At 60.8% G+C, this 19097-nt stretch overlaps 1 protein-coding gene across 4 annotated transcripts in view; it reads left to right on the top strand.

Annotated features, from left to right (window-relative positions):
- The window catches only part of MAD1L1 (mitotic arrest deficient 1 like 1), a 171325-nt gene that overhangs the window by 3074 nt on the left and 149154 nt on the right, over positions 1 to 19097 (top strand). For 2 of the 4 annotated variants that reach the window (XM_037137887.2, XM_037137888.2), the window contains exons 3-9: positions 2548 to 2688; positions 4557 to 4736; positions 6980 to 7104; positions 7934 to 8015; positions 9351 to 9481; positions 9617 to 9731; positions 11805 to 11866. In XM_037137887.2, the coding sequence (XP_036993782.2) occupies positions 2548 to 2688; positions 4557 to 4736; positions 6980 to 7104; positions 7934 to 8015; positions 9351 to 9481; positions 9617 to 9731; positions 11805 to 11866 (836 nt within the window). Of the gene's footprint in view, positions 1 to 2547; positions 2689 to 4556; positions 4737 to 6979; positions 7105 to 7933; positions 8016 to 9167; positions 9245 to 9350; positions 9482 to 9616; positions 9732 to 11804; positions 11867 to 19097 lie in introns of those variants that run through there. The other 2 variants (XM_037137889.2, XM_053657003.1) reach the window with 2 other exon arrangements.

Genomic DNA, 19097 nt, shown 5'->3' with positions numbered 1-19097 from the left:
GTAAGTGGGTTTTGGGTGTGTCCCGGTCACTGTGGGCAGGTCTCGGCCTCAGTCTGCCCTGGGGTGATTCTCCCAGTTCTCCTCTGGGGGTGGTGTCACTTCACTTTGTTCCAAGTCTCGGGCAGGGCCCAGGGAGATGCAGCTGTGGAGGGTCAGGCTCCTGGAGGACTTTGCTTCTGCAGGGTGGTGGGGCCTGGCTCGGTGGGGCGGGGTCACTGGTCTGCACGGGGACTGGAGGTGGTGCCTGCAGGCCTGCCCAGGCCCCTGCTGCTCTGTGCCAGCCGCTGCTTCGGGCCATCCTGCCTGTCCTGCCGAGTTCTCCCCTGCCAGCCAAATGTGCTGGTGCAGCCAGCCGGCCACAAGGTCCTGTACCCCGGGAACCCTGGGGGCTGTGTGTGTCCTTGCCCGAGTCACTGCATCACTGCAGGTCTGCTAGTGCACCAACTGGCTCATCACCCTTTTTGATGAGGACTGTTCTTTATTTTGAAATAGGGCTTTTCATTTCTGTTTTTGTGTTAAACGCGTTTGTATGAAATACCAGCAGTGATAGATTGTACTTAGTTTCTGTCATCCTTGCCCACTGGTCCAGAGAAGTTAGAATTTCACTGATGCAGATGCCTGGACCTTTGGCCGATGTGTCAGGACTGTAGATCCCAGAATTTCGGAGGTCCCCTTCACACGAGCTAGTGCCTTAGGGTCGGTGACCGAGTGGCGGAGCCAGAGCACGCGGGTTGAGCCACGCTGCCGCTGCGCCTGCCGTGGGCGGTGGCTCTCTTTCCTGCCACGCCTCCTCCAGCTGCAGGCCTGGGCAGCCTGGAGGCGGAGATCAGTGTCGCTCCCCATCAGTCCCTTCCTCCTTCCTTTTGTGAGGGTCCTGTTTCTGTTGGAAAGTGTTTATGGTTTGCAGTGCCACCACACGTGTTTGTGTAAATGTAAAAGTGTGTTTTAGTCTAGTCCCTACAAACGCAGTCAGGGTCCTAGGAGGATGTGGCCATAGGCCCCCTGTCTCTGGGACTCCTGGTCTCTCGGTGGTCACACTCCCTGGAGCTGGGGGGCTGTACCCTTTGGAGAAGCTGGGCCCCCTGCAGACTCAGAGTGAGACCGGGGGGCCAGGTGTTGGAGAGAGGGCAGAGTTAGGGCCTCCCTGTGTCAGCAGGTGGGAAGGGAACTGAGAGACACATCCAAGGGCTGAAGGCAGCGTGGATGGGGCCCACCATGTGTGGGGTGGGTGGGTGGAGAAAATGCCCTTTCTCTGGCTAGGCTTCTCACCCTGGCACTGTTGACATTTTGGGATGGATTCTTCGATTTGCAGAACTTCCCTGTGCATTGAAGGGTGCTTGGCAATGTCCCTGGCCTCTACCCACTAGATGCCAGCAGCGAACACACTACCGTCTCCTCTTGTGACTGTCTGCAGTGTCTCCAGACGTTGCCAGGTGTCCCTGACTGTGGCGGGAGCCGCTTGCTCTAGCTGGTGCTTCCCAAACCTCGATGTGTGTACGGGTACCCTGGGGCCGCACTTACGAGAAAGATTTTGATTCAGTGTCTTTGGTGGGCATCCCGAGACTCAGCTCACCGGCGGGGTGCCTGGAGGTGCCGTGTGCTGGACTGTGTGTGGACCGTTCCCGGAGTGGCCAGCCACTAGCCCACCTGTAGAAGAGGCCCGTATGGTCAGCAATTCTTTGAAACCGGTTGATGTGTCTTCTGGGGCCCTTCAAGGCCTGAACTCACCTTTATTTATCTGCTGTTGTGGGGAGTCAGACTTCCAAGCTGGATCCTAGTGGGTCACACTGTCTCCCACTTAATCGAACGCTAATGAGGTGTTGTGGCAACAAGATTGTGCACATGTAACAAAGGTCTCAAATCAGTTAATGTTAAGACAGGGAGAGGACCTAGGTGAGCCTTTCAATTGTGGGTTGAGGGATGGGACCTAGAAGTCGCAGGTGCAGAGCAGGAGAGGGATCCGCATGTGGGAGGTGCTGCCTGGTTGGCCCTGGAGCTGGAGAGGACCATGTGGTGGGGCGTGTGGGTGGCCTTCAGGAGCTGCAGTGGCCCATGGCTGACAGCAAGGAAGCAGGACCTCCGTCCCGCAGCCTTGGGTGGTGGGAGAGGGTCTGACGCCCAGATGCGAACTTGGCCCCGCTGATGTTGAGTTCAGCTGTGAGACTCTACTCTGAGGGCCCAGCCTGTGCTTGGCTTCCGGACCCTCAGGACCAGTTGCTCCTGTTACTGGAGCGTTCTGCTAAGTTTGGTGGCTTGTGACGCAGCAAGGAAACCCCCTTTTTTTTAGCATGCCCTCTATTTTTCAGACAGGATTGCCGTCTGTCATCTTGAAACCTACCCTCCTCTTTCCCCTTGTCGTCTTCTCTGTGCTAGCTGCATCCCTACATCCATTGCCCCGCCAGGGACCCAGCTTTTTTCATCTTCCCTGGGACTGAGTATAGGCCTGGTTGGGAGCAGGTGTCCTGGGGGTGAGGGTTGTATGAGCCGCTTGCCTGTGGGACGCTGCTGCTGAGGCCTCTGTCTCTCCTTTGGGCCCGACCCGGTCAGCTGGAAGAGCGAGCGGAGCAGATCCGGTCGAAGTCACACATCATCCAGGTGGAGCGGGAGAAGATGCAGCTGCAGCTGAGTCACAAGAGGGCTCGAGTGGAGCTGGAGCGCGCAGCCAGCACCAGTGCCCGGAGCTACGAGGTGGGTTCCGCTGGCCAGCTCCTGAGGACCCTGAGAACCTGGAGCTGCGCTGGCTGGGCACGGGCCCTCTGCCCCGTCCGCGGGACCTCCCTCCCAGGGCCTGGCAGCAGCTGTGTGCCCCTTCCTTGAGGAGGCAGCAGGATGCTGGCAGGCCTCCCCCACCCTCCCGTGGAACTGGATGCTTTACTTGGTGCTTCCTTGGCTTTGACTCGCAGCACTCTGCAGGGTTCTCAGTGAGTAGACGAGCTGAGGAAATGCTCTAAGATGCAGGTGGAGCCCCCAGCCCTGTGTTGCCGCCCTGAGGGTGGAAGTCTGGCCCCCTTACTGCCTTACGGGCACGTTTGCCTGCTTGCCTAGGCCCTGTGAGGGGAGTTGGGCTCTTCCAGGGTGTGCTGCTGCACTGCATGAGGGGACCTGGCCTGCAGGCTCCTGGCTGTGGCCTGTTGTGTGGGCTCCGGAGCCCAGATTGTGGTCTGGGGCTGCCGTGCCTGTCACTGGTCCAGGGGCTGCTCCGAGGGGTGTTCTCTGTGGGGTGGGGCTTGATGTCTTGGGTTGTCCTAGGAGGCATGGTCTTGGGGATGGGGGCAGGCAGAAGGGGAGGGAGGTTTTGTGGGAGGAGTACCATTATGAGGGTGAGGGAGGTGGCCTGGGGGCCCTTGCACGGCGGAACTGCAGGGTCGGTGGTGCGTCCCTGCTGTCAGGCAGAGATGTGGGCTGCGGAGCTGTGGGAGAGTCTCTGGGTCATGTGTCCTGTGAGGACAGGGCCTGTCTTGGTGGCCTTGGATCTCCAGTGTCCCACACAGGCTGTGGCATCTTAAAGGAGCTCCCATGACACGTGAGCCAGTGAGGGTGGCTGTAGGGTCATTGCCTGTCCTTCTTGGGGCTGTCCGTGGGTGAGGGCTGACTGAGCTTCACCCTGGGGCCCTCACTGTTTTGGGGCCCTGGGCCACGGTGCCAGCGGTTCTTAGGCTCTCAGTGTGGCAGTGGGTGGGGAGGACTGGTGGGTGGGAGTCTCACCCCTCCTGCATGGCGACACCCATCCACCCAGCGGTGCGGTGGTGGGCTGTGCCATGTGTGCTCAGGTCTGGCCGGCGGCCCCTGTGCAGCCAGCACACCCTCGCTCCTGCCTGGGGTGGGCTGCAGGGTCTCCTGGGGAGGGGTCGGGCCGAGGTCCTGGTGTCAGCTCTTGTGCTCAGTGAGGCAGCCCCGGGGGTACTGGGTGCTTCTGTGGCTCCACTCTCTGATGGGAGCTCAAAGGTCAGCAGAGCCTGGCTCCCCGGCCCTGGGGTTCTCTGCCTTGGCCCTCAGCACTCTGGCTGCTACTTCCTGGTCCCTTTGCTCCTCAGGCTGAAAGTAACCATCACAGTGGCTGAGTCAGCTCTGTGAGCCTGGGAGTGCCAGGGTGAGGAGTCTTAGTTCTGGGCCCTCCTTGCCAGCACAGGCTGCCTCTGCGGGTTCTCGGGAGGTGAGGTACCCTGGTGGCAGAAGGGGGCCCTGGGCCCGCTGTCCTGTCTGCAGGCCGCCTGTCCTTACCTGGTGGGATGTGCCGCAGGCCACGATGGCAGCTTGTGTGCCGTCTAGTGGAAGCTGCTTGTGCTGCCAGAGCTCAGAGGCTCCTCTTCAAGGTTGGGCCTGAGTTTGGGGCTGTCATGCTTCCTCTTCTCCCTGCAGATGGTCACTGTGGCCGGTGACACTGGGTGATGCATCTGAGTGCTCCTGGAGGGTCCCTGGGCAAGAGCCCTGTGCCGTCCGCTTTTTCCTGGCTCCTGGCGGCCTTCTCTGGGCCGAGGGCCTGGCCAGAGGGAGAGAGGGTAGGTGGGATCTTCCTGCTCTACCCCGAGGATGCTCACCAGGTCTCCCCTCTGCAGCGGGAGGTGGACCGGAACCAGGAGCTCCTGACGCGAATCCGGCAGCTTCAGGAGCGGGAGGCAGAGGCGGAGGAGAAGGCGAAGGAGCAGCAGGAGCGCAACAGGCTGTGTCAGCAGAGCCTGGAGGCCGCCAGCCAGAGGCTGCGGGAGAAGGAGGACAGCCTGGCCGAGGCCGGCACGGTGAGGGCCTCCGCCACCCGGCCGTGGGGCTTTCTGGGCGCTGCTCCACACCTTCCTCTCATTCCTGTGTCGTCGTCGTCGTAGTGAAGACGCTGTTTCCCTTCTGTGGTTTTCAGCGAGGGGGTTGCACACTTTTTTGTAGCAGCTGTAATTGCGATCTTTAGTGGTTGACGAAGCCATTTTCATTTTGAAATGCTTCTGTTTCTTATACACACACCCTGATACACAGACATAGGTGTGGCAGATAGGTTTGGTTCTGCTGTGGTCTCTCCTGTCACGGGTGGCAGAGCTTTCCAGGAACAGCTGCCTTCTTCCCCAGAAGGTGCGGGTAGTGGCCTGACAATGTGCATTTCTGGGGTTGCGAGTGGGGGTCTGGTAGGGCCTGGGAGCACCTTTGAAACCAGAGCACGGGTGCACTGTAGTGTCCCTACCAGCTCCAACAGCGAGGGTTGCCTGCCTTTTAGAAGCAGCTCACACGTTGATGCTGGGGGACACTGGCCTTGTCGGACCTTGCCTGCCCCTTAATGTGCTTCGGGGAAAAGACGAAGCTGCTGGGGGAGAGGCTGTGGGTCCTTGGTGCTTGGTCTGCCTGACAGTGTTGGGGCAGGCCTAGCCTGTCTGTGCCCCGCAGTGCTGGAGAGCGGGGGAGGGTGTTTCCACGTCTGTCTTCTGATGTGGATGCTGGCTGGAGGGGGCCGGGGTTGACCTCAAGACGAGCCGCCCTTGCTCTTTGCGCTTGGTGTGCTTGCCCACGCTCTGTCCTGGGCCGGTGTCCTGGCAGCAGGTGTGGGAGCCCCCCCATTCGGTGAAGGGCAGCAGGGGAGCTCCTCACCGCAGAGGTTGCAAAGAGAATGCCGAACGGGGCCCAGCGTGGGGCCGTCGTGGCTGGCTGGCATGCAGTTCTGTGAACCTCGCATCTTTCCACCCCTTGGAGAAGCCCTCTCTAGTCGCTCAGCCTGAAGCCACAACTCTACGCTCCCGCTGCGCCCACCTCTCCCCCGGTGCCGGCTCCTGTGCCCGCCACGCCCTGGGCCCCTGTTGGGGATGGCCCAGCTCCCCGACAGTGCCTGTCTGACCCAGTGGCCTGCGCAGTGCCAGGTACCGTGTGCGTTGACGGGTTCAGGATGGCTTCTCAAAGGGTGTGTTCATGGTCAGCATGGTTTGGTGCCTCCATTCCGTTTGGTTCCCAGTTTGGCGGGCTCTGTCGTCATGAAGCATGCTACGCAGGTCAGCGGAGCGCGGGATGCGGGCCTGTGCTGGTCCTGCCAGCCTCCTGGGTGGACGTGGGTGGCGGTGTCCATCGGACACAGGGCCCCAGTTGGACTGTGGAACGAGCGTGGTGGCCTCTGTGTCTATGGAGGGGGCCCCAGGGGCCACCAGGTGTTGCTTGCCGTGTTGCACTGTCCTCAGCCCACCTTCCCGCCCTTGCTCCCAGGGTCCCTCTGCTGACATCTGGCCCCTGGGGCTGGCGTGGCGGTCTTCCTACGCACTAATTTATGTGGTGCTGCTGAGTGGGCTGGCCTTTCCTGTCATCTGAGCAGGCTTGCTCTGTCCCCTGGGACAGCCACAGGGGCAGTGCTGCCGCCAGAGGCTGCCTGGCGGGCACAGGTGCTCAGCGGACTGGCTGTCCTGGGCCAGGCCGTGCTCCAGGATGTCTCCCTGGGCTGGGGTTGTCCCTTCAGGCCACTTCCCACCTGGGGGCGCTTCTGCTGTGGCATTGTGGCAGCTCCTGTTCACCTGTGTGTCTCTGTGGTGTTGCCCTGAAGACAGCCTCAGTCCCCCGTGTCTGGCTTTGTGGGGGTCTCCTGGCTGTGGCTTCCAGGTGGCATCTGTGGCACTCAGCTGGAGTGGTATAGTGGCACCAGGTTAGGGAAGGAGGCCAGGCTGAGAGGCCAGAGCTGAGTGTGGGGGACCAGCGCATGAGGGGACTGGTGTAGGTCTAAGGTGCCGGGACGTGGGTGTGAGGCCCCGGCTCACCCTGGTCGGCAGCAGCTCTGGCTCCTGAGCCATTGTCACCACAACCCTGCCTCTCCTGCTGGCTCCTGAGAGACGATGAGTGGGCTGGGGCCGGTGCTCTGGGGCTGGGCCTCGCTCCCTCAAGAAGCGGACGGCTCTGGCCCTGCCCTCAGGAGTGGGGTGGGGGGTGGGCTCTCGGGAGGGCCTTTTTGTGTGGGAGGCTCACCCGTGTCTGGGTGCAGCGGCCTCAGTGACTGGTCTCGGGACGGCTCTCTGTCCGCTCTCAGACCATCAACGAGCTGAAGGGCAGGATCTCGGAGCTGCAGTGGAGCGTGATGAACCAAGAGGTGCAGGTGAAGGGTCTGGAGTCTGAGAAGCAGGAGCTGCAGGAGCAGCTGGACTTGCAGCGCAGGTGAGTGCGCGTGGGGCATGTGCAGGGTGGGGTGACCCGCGCTAATAGGTGGGAGACCGGGGCTTGCCTGTGCCCCCAGCCGTGTGTGCCCAGCCTCTGAGGGCCATGAGTGCCACAGCCCTCAGAGCCATGGGCTCTCAGGGCGGACCTACGGCCTCCGAGGCCAGGACTGTGTCAGGACAGAGTGGCACCTTAAGTGTCCAGAGGACAACCTGAGGGAGCACTCGTGGAGGGGGATTTGAGAAGGCGTGGTGGTTGAGTGGGTTCTGAAGGCCGGCGTGGACATCTGCGGCTGGGGGCTGGGTGGGAAAGGGCATTCAGGACTAGAGCAGCATTGTGCACAGGGTCATGGAGTGTGAAAGAGCCCACCTAGGCGAGAGCAGGAGGCTGAGTGCCCTTCCTCAGAATTTGGCCTTCGTCTTCATAGTTGCTGTCTAGGAAGAGTCCTTGCCATGTGGCAGAGTCGGGGGACAGTTGGGAGCAGGTCCTTGCCGTGGCTGCACTCATGCCAACCGCCACAGTGGCAGCACGAGCGGCCATGGGACTGGATGCTGTGGCGGGAGGGGTTTTGCCAGGGGTCTGGGCTCGCTCACACGCCCCGTCCCGAGGAGGAGACGGGCCCTGCAGCTGCTTGCCGGGGCTGGAGTTCGGGGTCCTGACACCATCCCTGGAGGGAGTGCCTGGCAGCACACATGCACATGGGTCGGTGTGCATGTGTGCGAGTGGGTGTGCATGTGTGTGTGTCTACACTGCAGAGCTTTAGGGTTAGGGCGACCATTGGCCCCATACACACCACATTCTGCCTGGGATCCACTTTTCACTTTAATAGAAAATGGCAGGAAGCCCATGAGAGGATTCAGGAACTCCAGGCCAGCCAAGAGGCGAGGGCAGACCAGGAGCAGAGGATCAAGGTGAGAGGCTGCATTTCACCTGGCCCATGTGCCGTAGGCATCAGAGGGGTGGTCCCAGCCCTCCTTCCCCATGGGGGTGCGCTCAGTGGCCTGTGGGGACACCTGCTGCCTGCGCCTGCTGTGCCGTCGGCACTGATCACGCCCTCACGTGCTGGGCTTGTGCAAGCTGCCTGGGATGCCACAGTGAGCAGGGGACATGTCCTCCCAGGAAGCTTGCGTTTCCAGTGGGCAAAGGCTGCCGGCACCCACAGAGAGGAGTGTGACCGTGTGACCATTCACATGCTGTGAGCTGGAAGGTGGCAAAGCTGGCTCACTGAGGTTGTGCAGCTGCTGCTTGCTGGGCCGTGGTGCGGGACGCCTGGGCCCTGAAGCCCAGGCTGTGCTGCTGCCCTGCGGGAGGGCCTGCCAGGGCACTGTGACGGCAGCTTCCTGGGCTGGCTGCCTGCCGCCTGGGGAGTGACGTTCACACTCTGAGCCCTTCCTCATGATCCACCTTCCTTCCCCCTGCACTTGTCCCCTTGTTTCCCAGACCCCTTGCTCTTCTAGCCTTGGGTCTCTCCCAGGCTGTGTCTTGTGGCTGCTATGCTGACCCATCCCTCTCCCTGGCCTGTCTCCCTGCCCTCACTGCTCCATGTGGCCCTGTTACCCTTCCCTGCCCCTCATCCCCCTGGCTGCAGCCCTTGTGCACTTGGCCCACTTCTCAGGGTTTGCTGGCCTGCACTGCTAAGCGACTGTCTCTCCCCCCTGGATGCTCGGACCTTCCTCACAGAGACTTCCTCTGTCTCCTGTGTCACCCTGTCTGCATTGTGGGCCTCAGGACCTGGTGCAGGGATGGGCCTTGTCAGTGTCTGTTGAGTGACTGACTCATTGGATCCTGGTGTCATACTCCTATCCTGTTTTGTGACTTGTCACTAAGGGATGCCAGCTGTTTCCATGGTGTCCTCAGGGGACGAGGGGGTATCAGGAAAAGGCTGTTTTCCCCGGGGAGAAGATTCAGTTGTTGCATGTGTGTGCAGAGCATCGGAAGCAGACCTTGCTCAGGGGAGTGGGAAGTCTCACTGGCCCATGTGTTCAGGAGCCTTGGCTGAGCATCCCTGGGCCAGATGTGTGCTAGGTCCCTGCCCCTGTGGGCAGCACAGTGCCGCCAAGTGACACGAGCGTGCGCTGCGCTGAGGGCACCAACCCAGAAGTGAACGCTGAGGCCTGGCACAGAGGCACAGCCGGTGTAGGTAGGACAGGCTTCCCAGAGGAGGGGACTGGGGCCACGGAGGTCGCTGAGGACCTGGGGCAGTGGGCGTCCACGACTTCCTCCTGTCTGTCCTTGGCCTCCATCAGGATCTGGAGCAGAGGCTGCTCCTGCAGGAGCAGGACGCTGTGATTGTGAAGAACATGAAGTCTGAGCTGGTGCGGCTGCCCAAGGTGGAGCGGGAGCTGAAGCAGCTGAGGGAGGAGAATGCCTGCCTGCGGTGAGGGCTCGGCGGGTGGGCGGTACATCCTGGTTGGGATCTCAGCGTGCCACTGTGTAGCCCGGAGCCCCTGGGGCCCGTGGCCTCTCCCCAGACACATGGCTGTCCACGTGACTTTGTCTCTGTCCCCCACAGGGAGGTGCGGGATGCCAATGGGCTGCTACGGGAGGAAGTGGAGGGGCTGCAGCGGAGGCTGAGCCGCCAGGAGAAGATGCAGGAGAGCCTAGTTGACCTGGAGCTGGAGCAGGAGGTGAGGGCGGGGTGCCTGTTGTCTAGGGGGCTCTGCATATTTCGTCAGCATTCCAGCTGGTCCCCTAAGACATGGAGCTGTGTGCTGGAGCAGTGGGCAGAATCTTGGTCCCCAAAGATGGCCATGTCCCAGCCCCCAGGACTGTGACTCTATTTCCTTAGGTGGTAGAGGGGAACAGAGGGTGCCCCTCCACTGGCCTGGGTTAGGTCAACCCCCTGGGTAACCCAGGTGCTCCAGTAGGATCACAAGTAGTTGTGTGTGTGGGGGGGTGATGTCAGTGAGCAGGCTGGCCCCGCTGTGACTGGCACTAGAGAGGGAGGTGGGGGCTGGGATCCAATGGATGTGGGCGGCTCTAGAAGCTGGAAAAGGTGAGAAAGTGGATCGTTTCCCTAGAGCTTCCAGGAGAGCAGCCCTGCTGCCTCTGTGTTTTTAACCCTGGGAGGTCAGACTTCTGAAGCTTAGGGCTCTAAGGCGGTGAAGGGCAACTGTTACATATGGTGCCTTAAAGAGACATTGTTGAGTGAGAATTGAAACATTGTTCCCACTCATAGACCTGAAGGGCTGTGAAGCTGAGTCTTCTACCTGCATCTGCTGGCGGGGTCACAGGCAGCAGGTACTTTGTGCGACCTTGTAGAGAGGGCAGTAGGACGCCGGTGCTGAAACACGCCGGCTTTCCTCTGGGTGCGTGAGGCTGTGGCCCAGAGGAGGCTCTCTGTCTTGCCCAGTGCTCATGAGTTTGGACTAAAACTTAGGCCCCCCGACCCCTGGCCCAGGGTCTCTCTGTCCCTCTGCACGGCTTCCCTGGGGCCGTACCCCATGGCCTCTCCTCTCTAGCCTATCTGGCACACACCGAGTCACTTCTCCCTGGTTGTGCCAGGGTCTGGTAAGAACGGCTGCCCCTTTTGAAGGGTACCAAGCACTCTGACCACCGTACCGCTGAGGCCCTGCTGGTCCCTACGCACTCTGTTGCCGGACAGTGGCCATCGCCCACGAGGAGGCCCATGGCCAGCCTGAGGCCCCATGGCATGGAAGCGGAGCTCCTTTCTCTGAGGCCAGGATTGTAGCTTGAAAAGATAGTCCTGGAACTGAGCAGTTTCTCGGTGGATGTAGTTTATTTTGAGATTGGTTACTATTTTGGCGCTAGAATCACACTGCCTAGTTTTAAATTTTGCCGTGGGTGCTTACTGGCTGTGTGACCCTAGGCAACTTACTTAATCTCTCTGTTCACCTGTATGGTGAGGAATGACAGTGTTGGCTGCAGTGAAGAAAGTACTAACCATGCGTGCCTGGCACTAACAGGAGTGCAGGAGGCACTTGAGCAACGGGGTGAGTGTGTTCAGAACACTGTGCCCGGCTCTGGGTAAAGGAGCAGGAGGCCATAGCCTGGAGTCTGCCCTCACCATGGTTACATTCTAGAAGGGTAGTGAGCCCTGGAGGGTTCCCTGGGGGAAGGTCCATGTGGGCAAGCCCCCCTGCAGGCCACACTGGCCAGGGGTGGGCATTCCCTTCACCCTGTTCTCAGGGCTGCCTTCCTCATGCTGTGGGGCCACAGGGCCTGGGCCACCTGGCAGGTGGGAGGCATTGAGTTCTAGGGCTCAGTCTGTCTGCCCTTCGGCTGGGTGTCTCGAGAGAAGCTGGGAGACTTGGTAAAGGTGGCGGCTCCCTGTGGGTCCAGGGGAGTATGGGCTGTCTGGGAGGCTATGCGCTTGCCTACCCGAGGGCCTTGCAGCCTGCCGGGAGCCTGCAGGGGGTGGGGACCAGGGACAAATGAGGTATCTGCATGCAGTATGCCGTCCTCAGTTGGGAGGCAAGCTGTCTGCTTTGGAGCAGACTTGAGTGTCTCTGTGTCTTGGCTCAGAGATGAGGACGGGGTCCCCAAGGGGTGGGAAAGTTGGCCATCAGTGTCACTGTCAGCTTCGTGTGATGAGGTCCTGTGTGGGGGTCCGTGGGCTCATGGTGGGTGGGTGAGAGTGGGGTGAAGGGGCGAGGCAGGACAGCGGGAGGGCTGTGGAGCCCTTGTGCAGGTGGCAGTGGGGGCATGTGCTCTGCGCTCCATCTGCCCTGTCTTTTCAGAGGCTGCTGGCAAAGCTGCGAAGCTGGGAGCGGCTGGACCAGACCACGGGCTTGAGCATCAGGTAGGCGGAGGTGCTGGTGCCTTGGTGTCCCCCGTGCTCTCTGTGCACCAGCCCCCAGCCCTGCAGCAGAGGCCCTGGCAGCTGAGGAAGCCAGTGCCCTCCCTGCCTGAGTCCTCAGGGCACCCTCATTAAGCATCGGGGGCAGGGACAGGGCTGGACACCAGGTGCGCTGGGCTGGCCAAAGGAGAAGTGGGGGCTTTTGGCCTGGCCCAGCTCTTCCTGCCCAAGGCGGCTTAGCTGACCAAGGCTGGCCACCAGCGGGCCATGGCATGAAGTCTGTCCCTCCTGTGCCACACTTTTACTCCACCGGACCTCCGGGCCCCACCCAAATACTGTGGGTGAGTTGGCAGGCCCATGGCATGTGACACCGAGTTCACAATGTGTGAGTCCGGCTGGAAGGCCAGCCTGCACGTCCACAGCTGGGTGGTGGCAGGTGTTTGCCTGGCTGGCCTCATTGAGCTATGCCAGAGGACTTCCTTTTGTATGTGCTGAGGATGCGATCGCTTCTGGGGGAAGTTGTTCCCATTGGGCACTTGTGATGGGCGGTAGTGGATGAAAACACGGTAACAGAAGACTATTGTCTTGATGCAGTAGCCTCCTCAGCTTGCCCATGTCGACCTGATGCAGGCGAGGGAAGCAGGGTACAGAGCCAGGCGGTGGCCGGGGGATGTTGGGCCTCATGTGCTCTGATGGGCAGGGTGGGCATCTTTACCCCGCCTGCCCTCTGTGGGCATAGCCCCTCCTTCTCCAGCATCACACCATGGCAGCTGCCCCTCCGCCTGGGACGCCTGCAGACCACCTGCCTCAGCAGCCTGTTCACTGCCTGGTCACTCCAGTCTGGGAGGCATGTGGTGGAAGGTAGATCATTCTGGATTAGTCCCTGTAGCCTGGGGCACGCAGCCTGTGGTGTTCAAAGAGCCTTTTGTTGTTTTGTCTGCTCGCGTGGCTTTAAGGCCTTAGTGTGGGAGCTGACTTTCCCGGAGACCAGGCCAGTGCTGAGAGCTTCTGTAAAGAGCTGTCCTGTGGCCACACTGCGGGACTGCTGGTCAGGACCAGTGGCCATGCCGATGGGCATTATTGACGCAGCTGCCCCTCGCTTGAAAATGCCTCTTCGTTTTCCTGTTGCCTCTCTGAGTCACAGAGGACTCGACTTGCGGAGCCCTGACTCACGCAGGGCGGCCCAGCGGGGCCCGGATGTTCTGTGCTTCCTCCTGTTCTCAGCTTATTAGCAGAGCTTCCCCTGCTCCCTGGGAGACGCGTCAGAAGAGGCACCGCCGTGACTTCTTTCTCGGGCGGGAGATCAGAGGCCTGCATGTGCCCGATCAGGCCTGCCCGCTGCAGCATGTGAGTGTCCAGCGGGCCATGAGCCCCGCAGGGCCGTGCACAGGCTCTGCCTCTGGCCAGGCTGGCCCCAGGGCTCCAAGGCCAGGGCATGAAGCGCAGCAGCTCTTGGATGCCTCTTAGGTGGGTTTTCCTGTCATTGGGAGGGAAGGCAGTGCTCTGGGCACGGAGCCTTCAGGGTCACGCGTGCACGAGCACTTAGCGCTGCCATGTAACTGCACAGGCTGCCTGCTGGTGGGGGCAGGGCGGGGTGTCTCTGTGGCCCCTGTGAAGGGCAGGGTTTCTCTCTTGTGCTCTGTGGTCGCTTGTGTCTGGGCCTCTCTGGGGCTCCTTGGGGACGGCAGCTCCTCTGCCATACCTTTTCTGTCCCCTCTGGGCATTGTGGCAGGCCTCACCTCTGGCCCCTCATACTCTAAGTGTGTGTGGGTGTATATAGGTGTGTATAACTGGCACTGGGTCTCAGACTTGTGCCCTGAGTGTGGCCAGCACCAGAGTCACTGGGAGAGGGAAGCACAGATGCAGACTCCTGGGTCAGCCTGTCCTGCTGCCGGGCTGGAGTCTTGTGACTGCTGAGGAGGAGATGGCTATCTTTTTTTTACTGCCTTTTGGGCAGTTTATAAAGATTTCTGAGCAGGGAGGGTGACTTGGTGGAGCCCCTGTTTAGCGACCTTTGGTCGGTGGTGGGAGACGGGCAGAGGGATACAGGATACGGGGAAATGTTGGGGGCACTTCTGCAGTGTGGGGCCCTGCAGGAGGGACATCATGGGCGAGATGGCTATGTTCCGGGAGAGGCGTGTTCTGAGGGTGCTGCTGTCTGGGTGCTTGGAGGCGGGATCTGCCAGGAGCAGGGCTAGATGCCCCTCCCCCTGGTGGGGTCAGTGCAGCAGGAACGACAGTCTGGACCCTGTGAAGGTAGGCAGACCTCTGACCTCTGTGTTGTATGGTCTTATTCTGGTAAAGATTTTGTTTATTTTAGAGAGGGGAAAGGAAAGAGAAAGAGAGGGAGAGAAAAATCAAGGAGTGGCTGCCTCTCACACGCCACCTGCTGGGAACCTGGCCTGCAACCCAGGCATGTGCCCTGACTGGGAGTCGAACCAGTGACCCTTTGGTTTGCAGGTTGGTGCTCTGTCTGCTGAGTCGCACCAGCCAGGGCTGGTGTGATCTCTTTATGCTGCTGCTTCCACATCCGTGAATGGAGGGCTCATCTAGAAAACTGGTTTCTTACCGTGGTCGTGGGTCTCTCTGAGTGTCTGAGCAAGTCACAGACTTTCTTCTCATGCAGACCCATGTTTGTATGTGGGTTTGTGAGGACACACAGCCATGTGTGGTAGTTCAGGGAGCCACGACCCTGGAGCGTGATCAGCCAGCTCTACCTGGTGGCAGCAAGTCAGGGTTCGGGAGGTGCCCTCGAAGCAGGGGTTCGAGGGGCTGCCAGGCATTTAGGCCTGGCCTGGTGGGCTTGCATTGTTTGTCCCTGAGTCAAGGCACCGTGATGACTTTGGGACTGAGACCATTCACTGGGGACACATCAGGACTCTGGGCTCTGGGCTCTGGTCTGTGCCCAGTGCCTCCTGGGTTTCTGGGAGCTGTCACCACTAGGTGGCGCACCCCCCCTTGGTGATCCTGGCTCCTGGGCCCTCACAGCCTCAAGTCCTGGAGTGGCTCTCTGGTCTGCCTGGGCTTCTGGGTTTGGGTCTGTGGCTCCTCCTGGCCCACTGACCATCCCCTCGGGCCTTCCTTCTCAGAGCCAGGCTTGCTCCTGCAAAAGTGGGTGCCTGTGGTCTGTCACTTACCCTGCCTGTGGGTGGCTTGCCGGCCACTGACGATTGTCCCACCTGCTCTGTTCTTGAGCAGATGAGAAAGACACCTCTACAACCCCCAAGGTCCTGGCTCTGTGAGCTGGCAGAGTTCAGGCCGAGTGCTCCTGCCTGGGCGCTCCTCTGTGGACGGCACCGTGGCCTCTCCCAGGGGCTTGGGGCACTGTGGCCTTTGGGACTGGAACAGAGTTCTGCTGGGACACCTGCTGGGGCCCAACCCCTGAAGATGGCATGAAATGGGCTCGGGAGGGCAGCACAGAGGTCACCTTGCTCCCAGTTTGGGGTTTCTTAAATCAGGAAGAGCCCAGACGTACCGGGGACATACTGGGGAGGGGGTGTGATGGCTGGTACGTAACCATGTAAGCTGTAAGGAAGGCCCTTCAGCTGAGTTTCATCATTCTGTCAGAGATGCTTGTACACCCTTGGTGATGCCGGGCGCCTGCCTCCAGCACACAAGTCTTGTGTGTTCGGGGCAGGCTGGGCGCTGCCCTGAGGGTCGGGATGTGAGGGCTTGCGGGCCTGGGCCTGTGTGCTCCGGGGGGGCACTGGTGTGGGAGGAGAGCAGGTGGGTTTGTTGTCTGGGTGTCCTTGTCCCGGGTCTTTGAAGGGGGCTGAGAGGTTTAGCAGCGGCATAGAGGGCGCAGAGGTAGCAGAGAACAGTGAGGTGCTGGGCGGCGCCCCTGAGCAGCGTGGTCTGTCGAGGGAATGATTCGAAGGCACTGGGTGAAGGTGAGCACTGTCGACGTGTCTGGGTCAGCCTCAGCAGACGGCTGGGGCGCTGGAGACAATGAACGGCCGAGGGAGGCTGATGGGAGAAATGGGGGGCAGTGAGTGCATCCCAGGACGAGTTCCTTCAGGCAGGAATCCCTTGGGCCGAGGCAGCAGAACGTGTGTGAGACCTGTGCACTGATGATGCTAAATGGTCGCTGAGGGAGGTCACAGGCCACCTGACAGTGTGAGTGTCCAGCGAGAGGAGAAGGATGCCGTGCTCACAGGTGGGACAATTCAATGTCATCCAGATGTCCATTCACTGAAGTGGACCCTGCGTTCAGTGCCGTCCAGTCAGAGCCCTGGAAAGCTCTTAGGGCAGAAATCGGCAAACCAATTCTAGGAGTTCTGTTGAAATTAAAAGGACCTAGAGTGGCTGTAACACTTTGGAAAAAGAAGGAGCTACAGGGCTTCTGGTGGCTGCTTTCAAGCCACACCGTGAGCTGCGTTAGTCAGGACGGCATGGCCCCTGGGTTGGGTGAGGCCTGCTGATCATTGGGGCAGGATGGGAGGTCCAGGGACAGCCCATGAACAGAGCGGCGACCGATGCCTGTCAGGGAGGACAGGGCGATTCAGGAGGACAGTCTTTCCAACAAACTGCCACCGAGGGCAGCTGGGGCACAGACATGGCGCCCTGTGCGTTGTGCAGAACTCAGAAACACAGACCGTGAGTAGGGAACATCGGTGAGTCAGACCTCATCAAAATTAAAAGCCTTTCCTCTCAAACCCAAGGAAAAGAGGAGGCCAGCGTGGGCCGAGGTAGTGCTTGCTATGCGTGCGTGTGTGGGTGTGTGCGTGTGTGCGTGTGTGCGTCGGAGGGCTCTTGTCCCAGAGGGGGCTTCTTTCAGATCAGGAAGAAGATGACCAGGCACTTAGAAATGGGCAAGGGACTTGGAGCAGTAAGTTTACGGAAGGAAATACGCGAATGGCGACTGTGGACAGGGAAGGTGCTCAGCACCACTGTCGTTAGGGAGCGCAGGTCGGCCCCGGGGAGACGCTGCTGCTGACCATGTCCGGAAGCCCGTGGGGTGGCAGCACCCAGCACAGCCACGGGGAGACAGTCTGGCAGCTTTCTTTGCACTCACAGCCTGGCCTCTGGGTCCTGCCCTGTCACCTTCCCGGGAGGGCTGGGGCCATGGGGCCTCACTGAGACTCATCTGTGCGTGCTCCCAGGGCTGAGGCATGGGAGTCCCAGGAGTACCCATCAGTGGGCGCTATGAAAGGGACAGGTGGCTGCTGTGGCCAGAAAGCACAGCCGCACCTCTCTTGCTGGGTCAAGGGACCCGGCTCGCTGAGTTCACACTGTATGATGCCCTTTACTGGAGATTAAAAAAGGCAAACCTGACTGGTCGTGCCAGAGAGCAGGTGAGTGTCTTCTTGTCCTGGGTCAGGGCACGATTGGGACGTGAGGGGCCCTCACAGGTGCCAGGGCTTGCCCATGACTCAGTAACGGTGGCTGCTGCACAGGTGTCTGCTCAGGAGAGGCCACCGCACAACCGAGTTGGCCTGTGAGCCTGGGCGGGCAGTCACGGTGCTGATGAGCTGGGACAGGATGAGAGGCTTCAGACCGGCCTGGACGGGTCGGGAGTGGTGGGGGTGGGGGTGGGGCTGGGTCCCCCTGGGCGGCGCCTGGAAAACTTGTGTGTCTTTGTGGAGTATGGACGCACCTACAAGCTTCTGTGTGTTCGCTTTCGGCGGGACTCGCCCTGTGACACTGCCCTGCTCCTGAGCTCCGATGCACGGTGGGAGCGCAGAGCCAGGCCTCCTGGAGGGCGGCTGCTCCTCAGCCCGGGGCTGTTCTGTTTCCTTTCCAGGAAGTGGTGTGGTACTGTCTGCGTGCATTTACTCAGAAGATACACGTCTTCGAGACCGATGGATGGTGCCAAGTTGCCCCCAGAGATGTGCTCCTTCTGTTTCCAGCCTGGGGTGTGAGCAGCACCACCTGCCCGGCCGCCCGCTTGCGGGGGAGGCATCGAGTTGGGAGGGGAGCATGGCTCTCCAGTGCTTCGGTTTTCCGGAAGCTTTCCCTAGCCACTTGTGTGGGCAGCCCCTTGGTCAGCAGGCAGGGGCTGTGCGTGTGCCCCCTGTAGTCTGGCCCTTGTCTCATTTCTAGAGGAGCTTGCCAGCTCATGCCAGGGCGCCCCCTGGCTTCGCCCTCTCTTGGTCCCTCTGTGCAGTCGGGCCAGGAGAGCGTGGCCTCCCTGTTGGTGTGTGTGCAGGCCGGGTGGCTTTGGGGGCGCCAGAGGGTGCTGGGCAGGGGAGGCTGCAAGGCAGGCAGGCTCTGCTGGCCCTGAGGCTGGCCAGCTCCCCAGCCCCCAAATTGCTGCCCTGTCACCTGAAGTGAAAGCTGGGTACTGACAAGTGCTGACCTGCACATTTCCCCAGGACGTTTGTAGGTGAGCCAGCTGGCAGGTCGTGGGGACGAGCTTCCGATGTGGGAGTCCAATTAGAAGGACTGCAAGGGGGTTGTGCATCATTTCCTGCTAAGGAAGGACCTTACTGACCTGTGAGGACCCTTTTATCACCCTGGTTACTGTGTTGGCAGTTCCCATCTGCCCCGGCCTGGGGTCGGACAGTGCGCTGAGTGCTGCTGGCGCTCGGGAGGTGGGCTAGCCGACAGGCGCCTGGGTCTGTTTCCATTGGTCTTGGCTGGTTTTGTTTGGAGGCATAGGGGTTGGGGGAGGGGGAGAAGAGTTTACCCAGGGGTCCTTGCAGCCCGGCCCTTTCTCCTGGTCTTGTGTGCTGGAGCCTCCTGGTTTTGGCCATGCGCCTCTCTTGTCGGGTCACTAGTCACGTTCACCGGGAGCTGTTCTCGTGGAGCCTGGGGCCCTGTGCAGTGCGGTGCTGAGGTTCCTGCTGCTCTGGAGCCTTGGGGTGGGCCTGGAACCCCTGGACGGGAGGCAGCTGTTCCCCAGTGCTGCTCACAGCCACCCTTCAGCGGCAGCGCCTTCTCCCGTGGAAGTGGTGTCACTTTCTGTGCTGGTCTCCTCAGTCTGGAGACCTGGGAGTCAAGGGCAGTGCTTGTCTCGGAGCCCTGCGCCTGGTGTCCCAGGCGTCTCACAAAGGCCTGTGGCGGGGTGGGGGGGCATCTGACTGCTTTGTTTCAGGTGTTTGTGTCTGGTTTGTGGTGGCTCCGGGCGGGGCCTCTTTTGGCTGATGTGACAAGGCCCCTGTCTTCTCCACACTGTTGTGACCCAGGGGGATCGGCAAACAAGTGCAGCCCAGCACTTCCTGCTGCTGTCCTCCTTCAGCTGCAGCCCCACTGGGGCTCCGGCACAACCCCCACGTCTCCCGGGCCCCGGGGA

The sequence above is a fragment of the Artibeus jamaicensis genome, unplaced genomic scaffold (assembly GCF_021234435.1).
Source record: "Artibeus jamaicensis isolate MK-2021 breed Jamaican fruit bat unplaced genomic scaffold, CSHL_Jam_final scaffold_3151, whole genome shotgun sequence".
NCBI classification, from domain to species: domain Eukaryota; kingdom Metazoa; phylum Chordata; class Mammalia; order Chiroptera; family Phyllostomidae; genus Artibeus; species Artibeus jamaicensis.
Note: the sequence above shows the minus strand (reverse complement) of the source record. Positions and strands in the feature narration are given on the sequence as shown.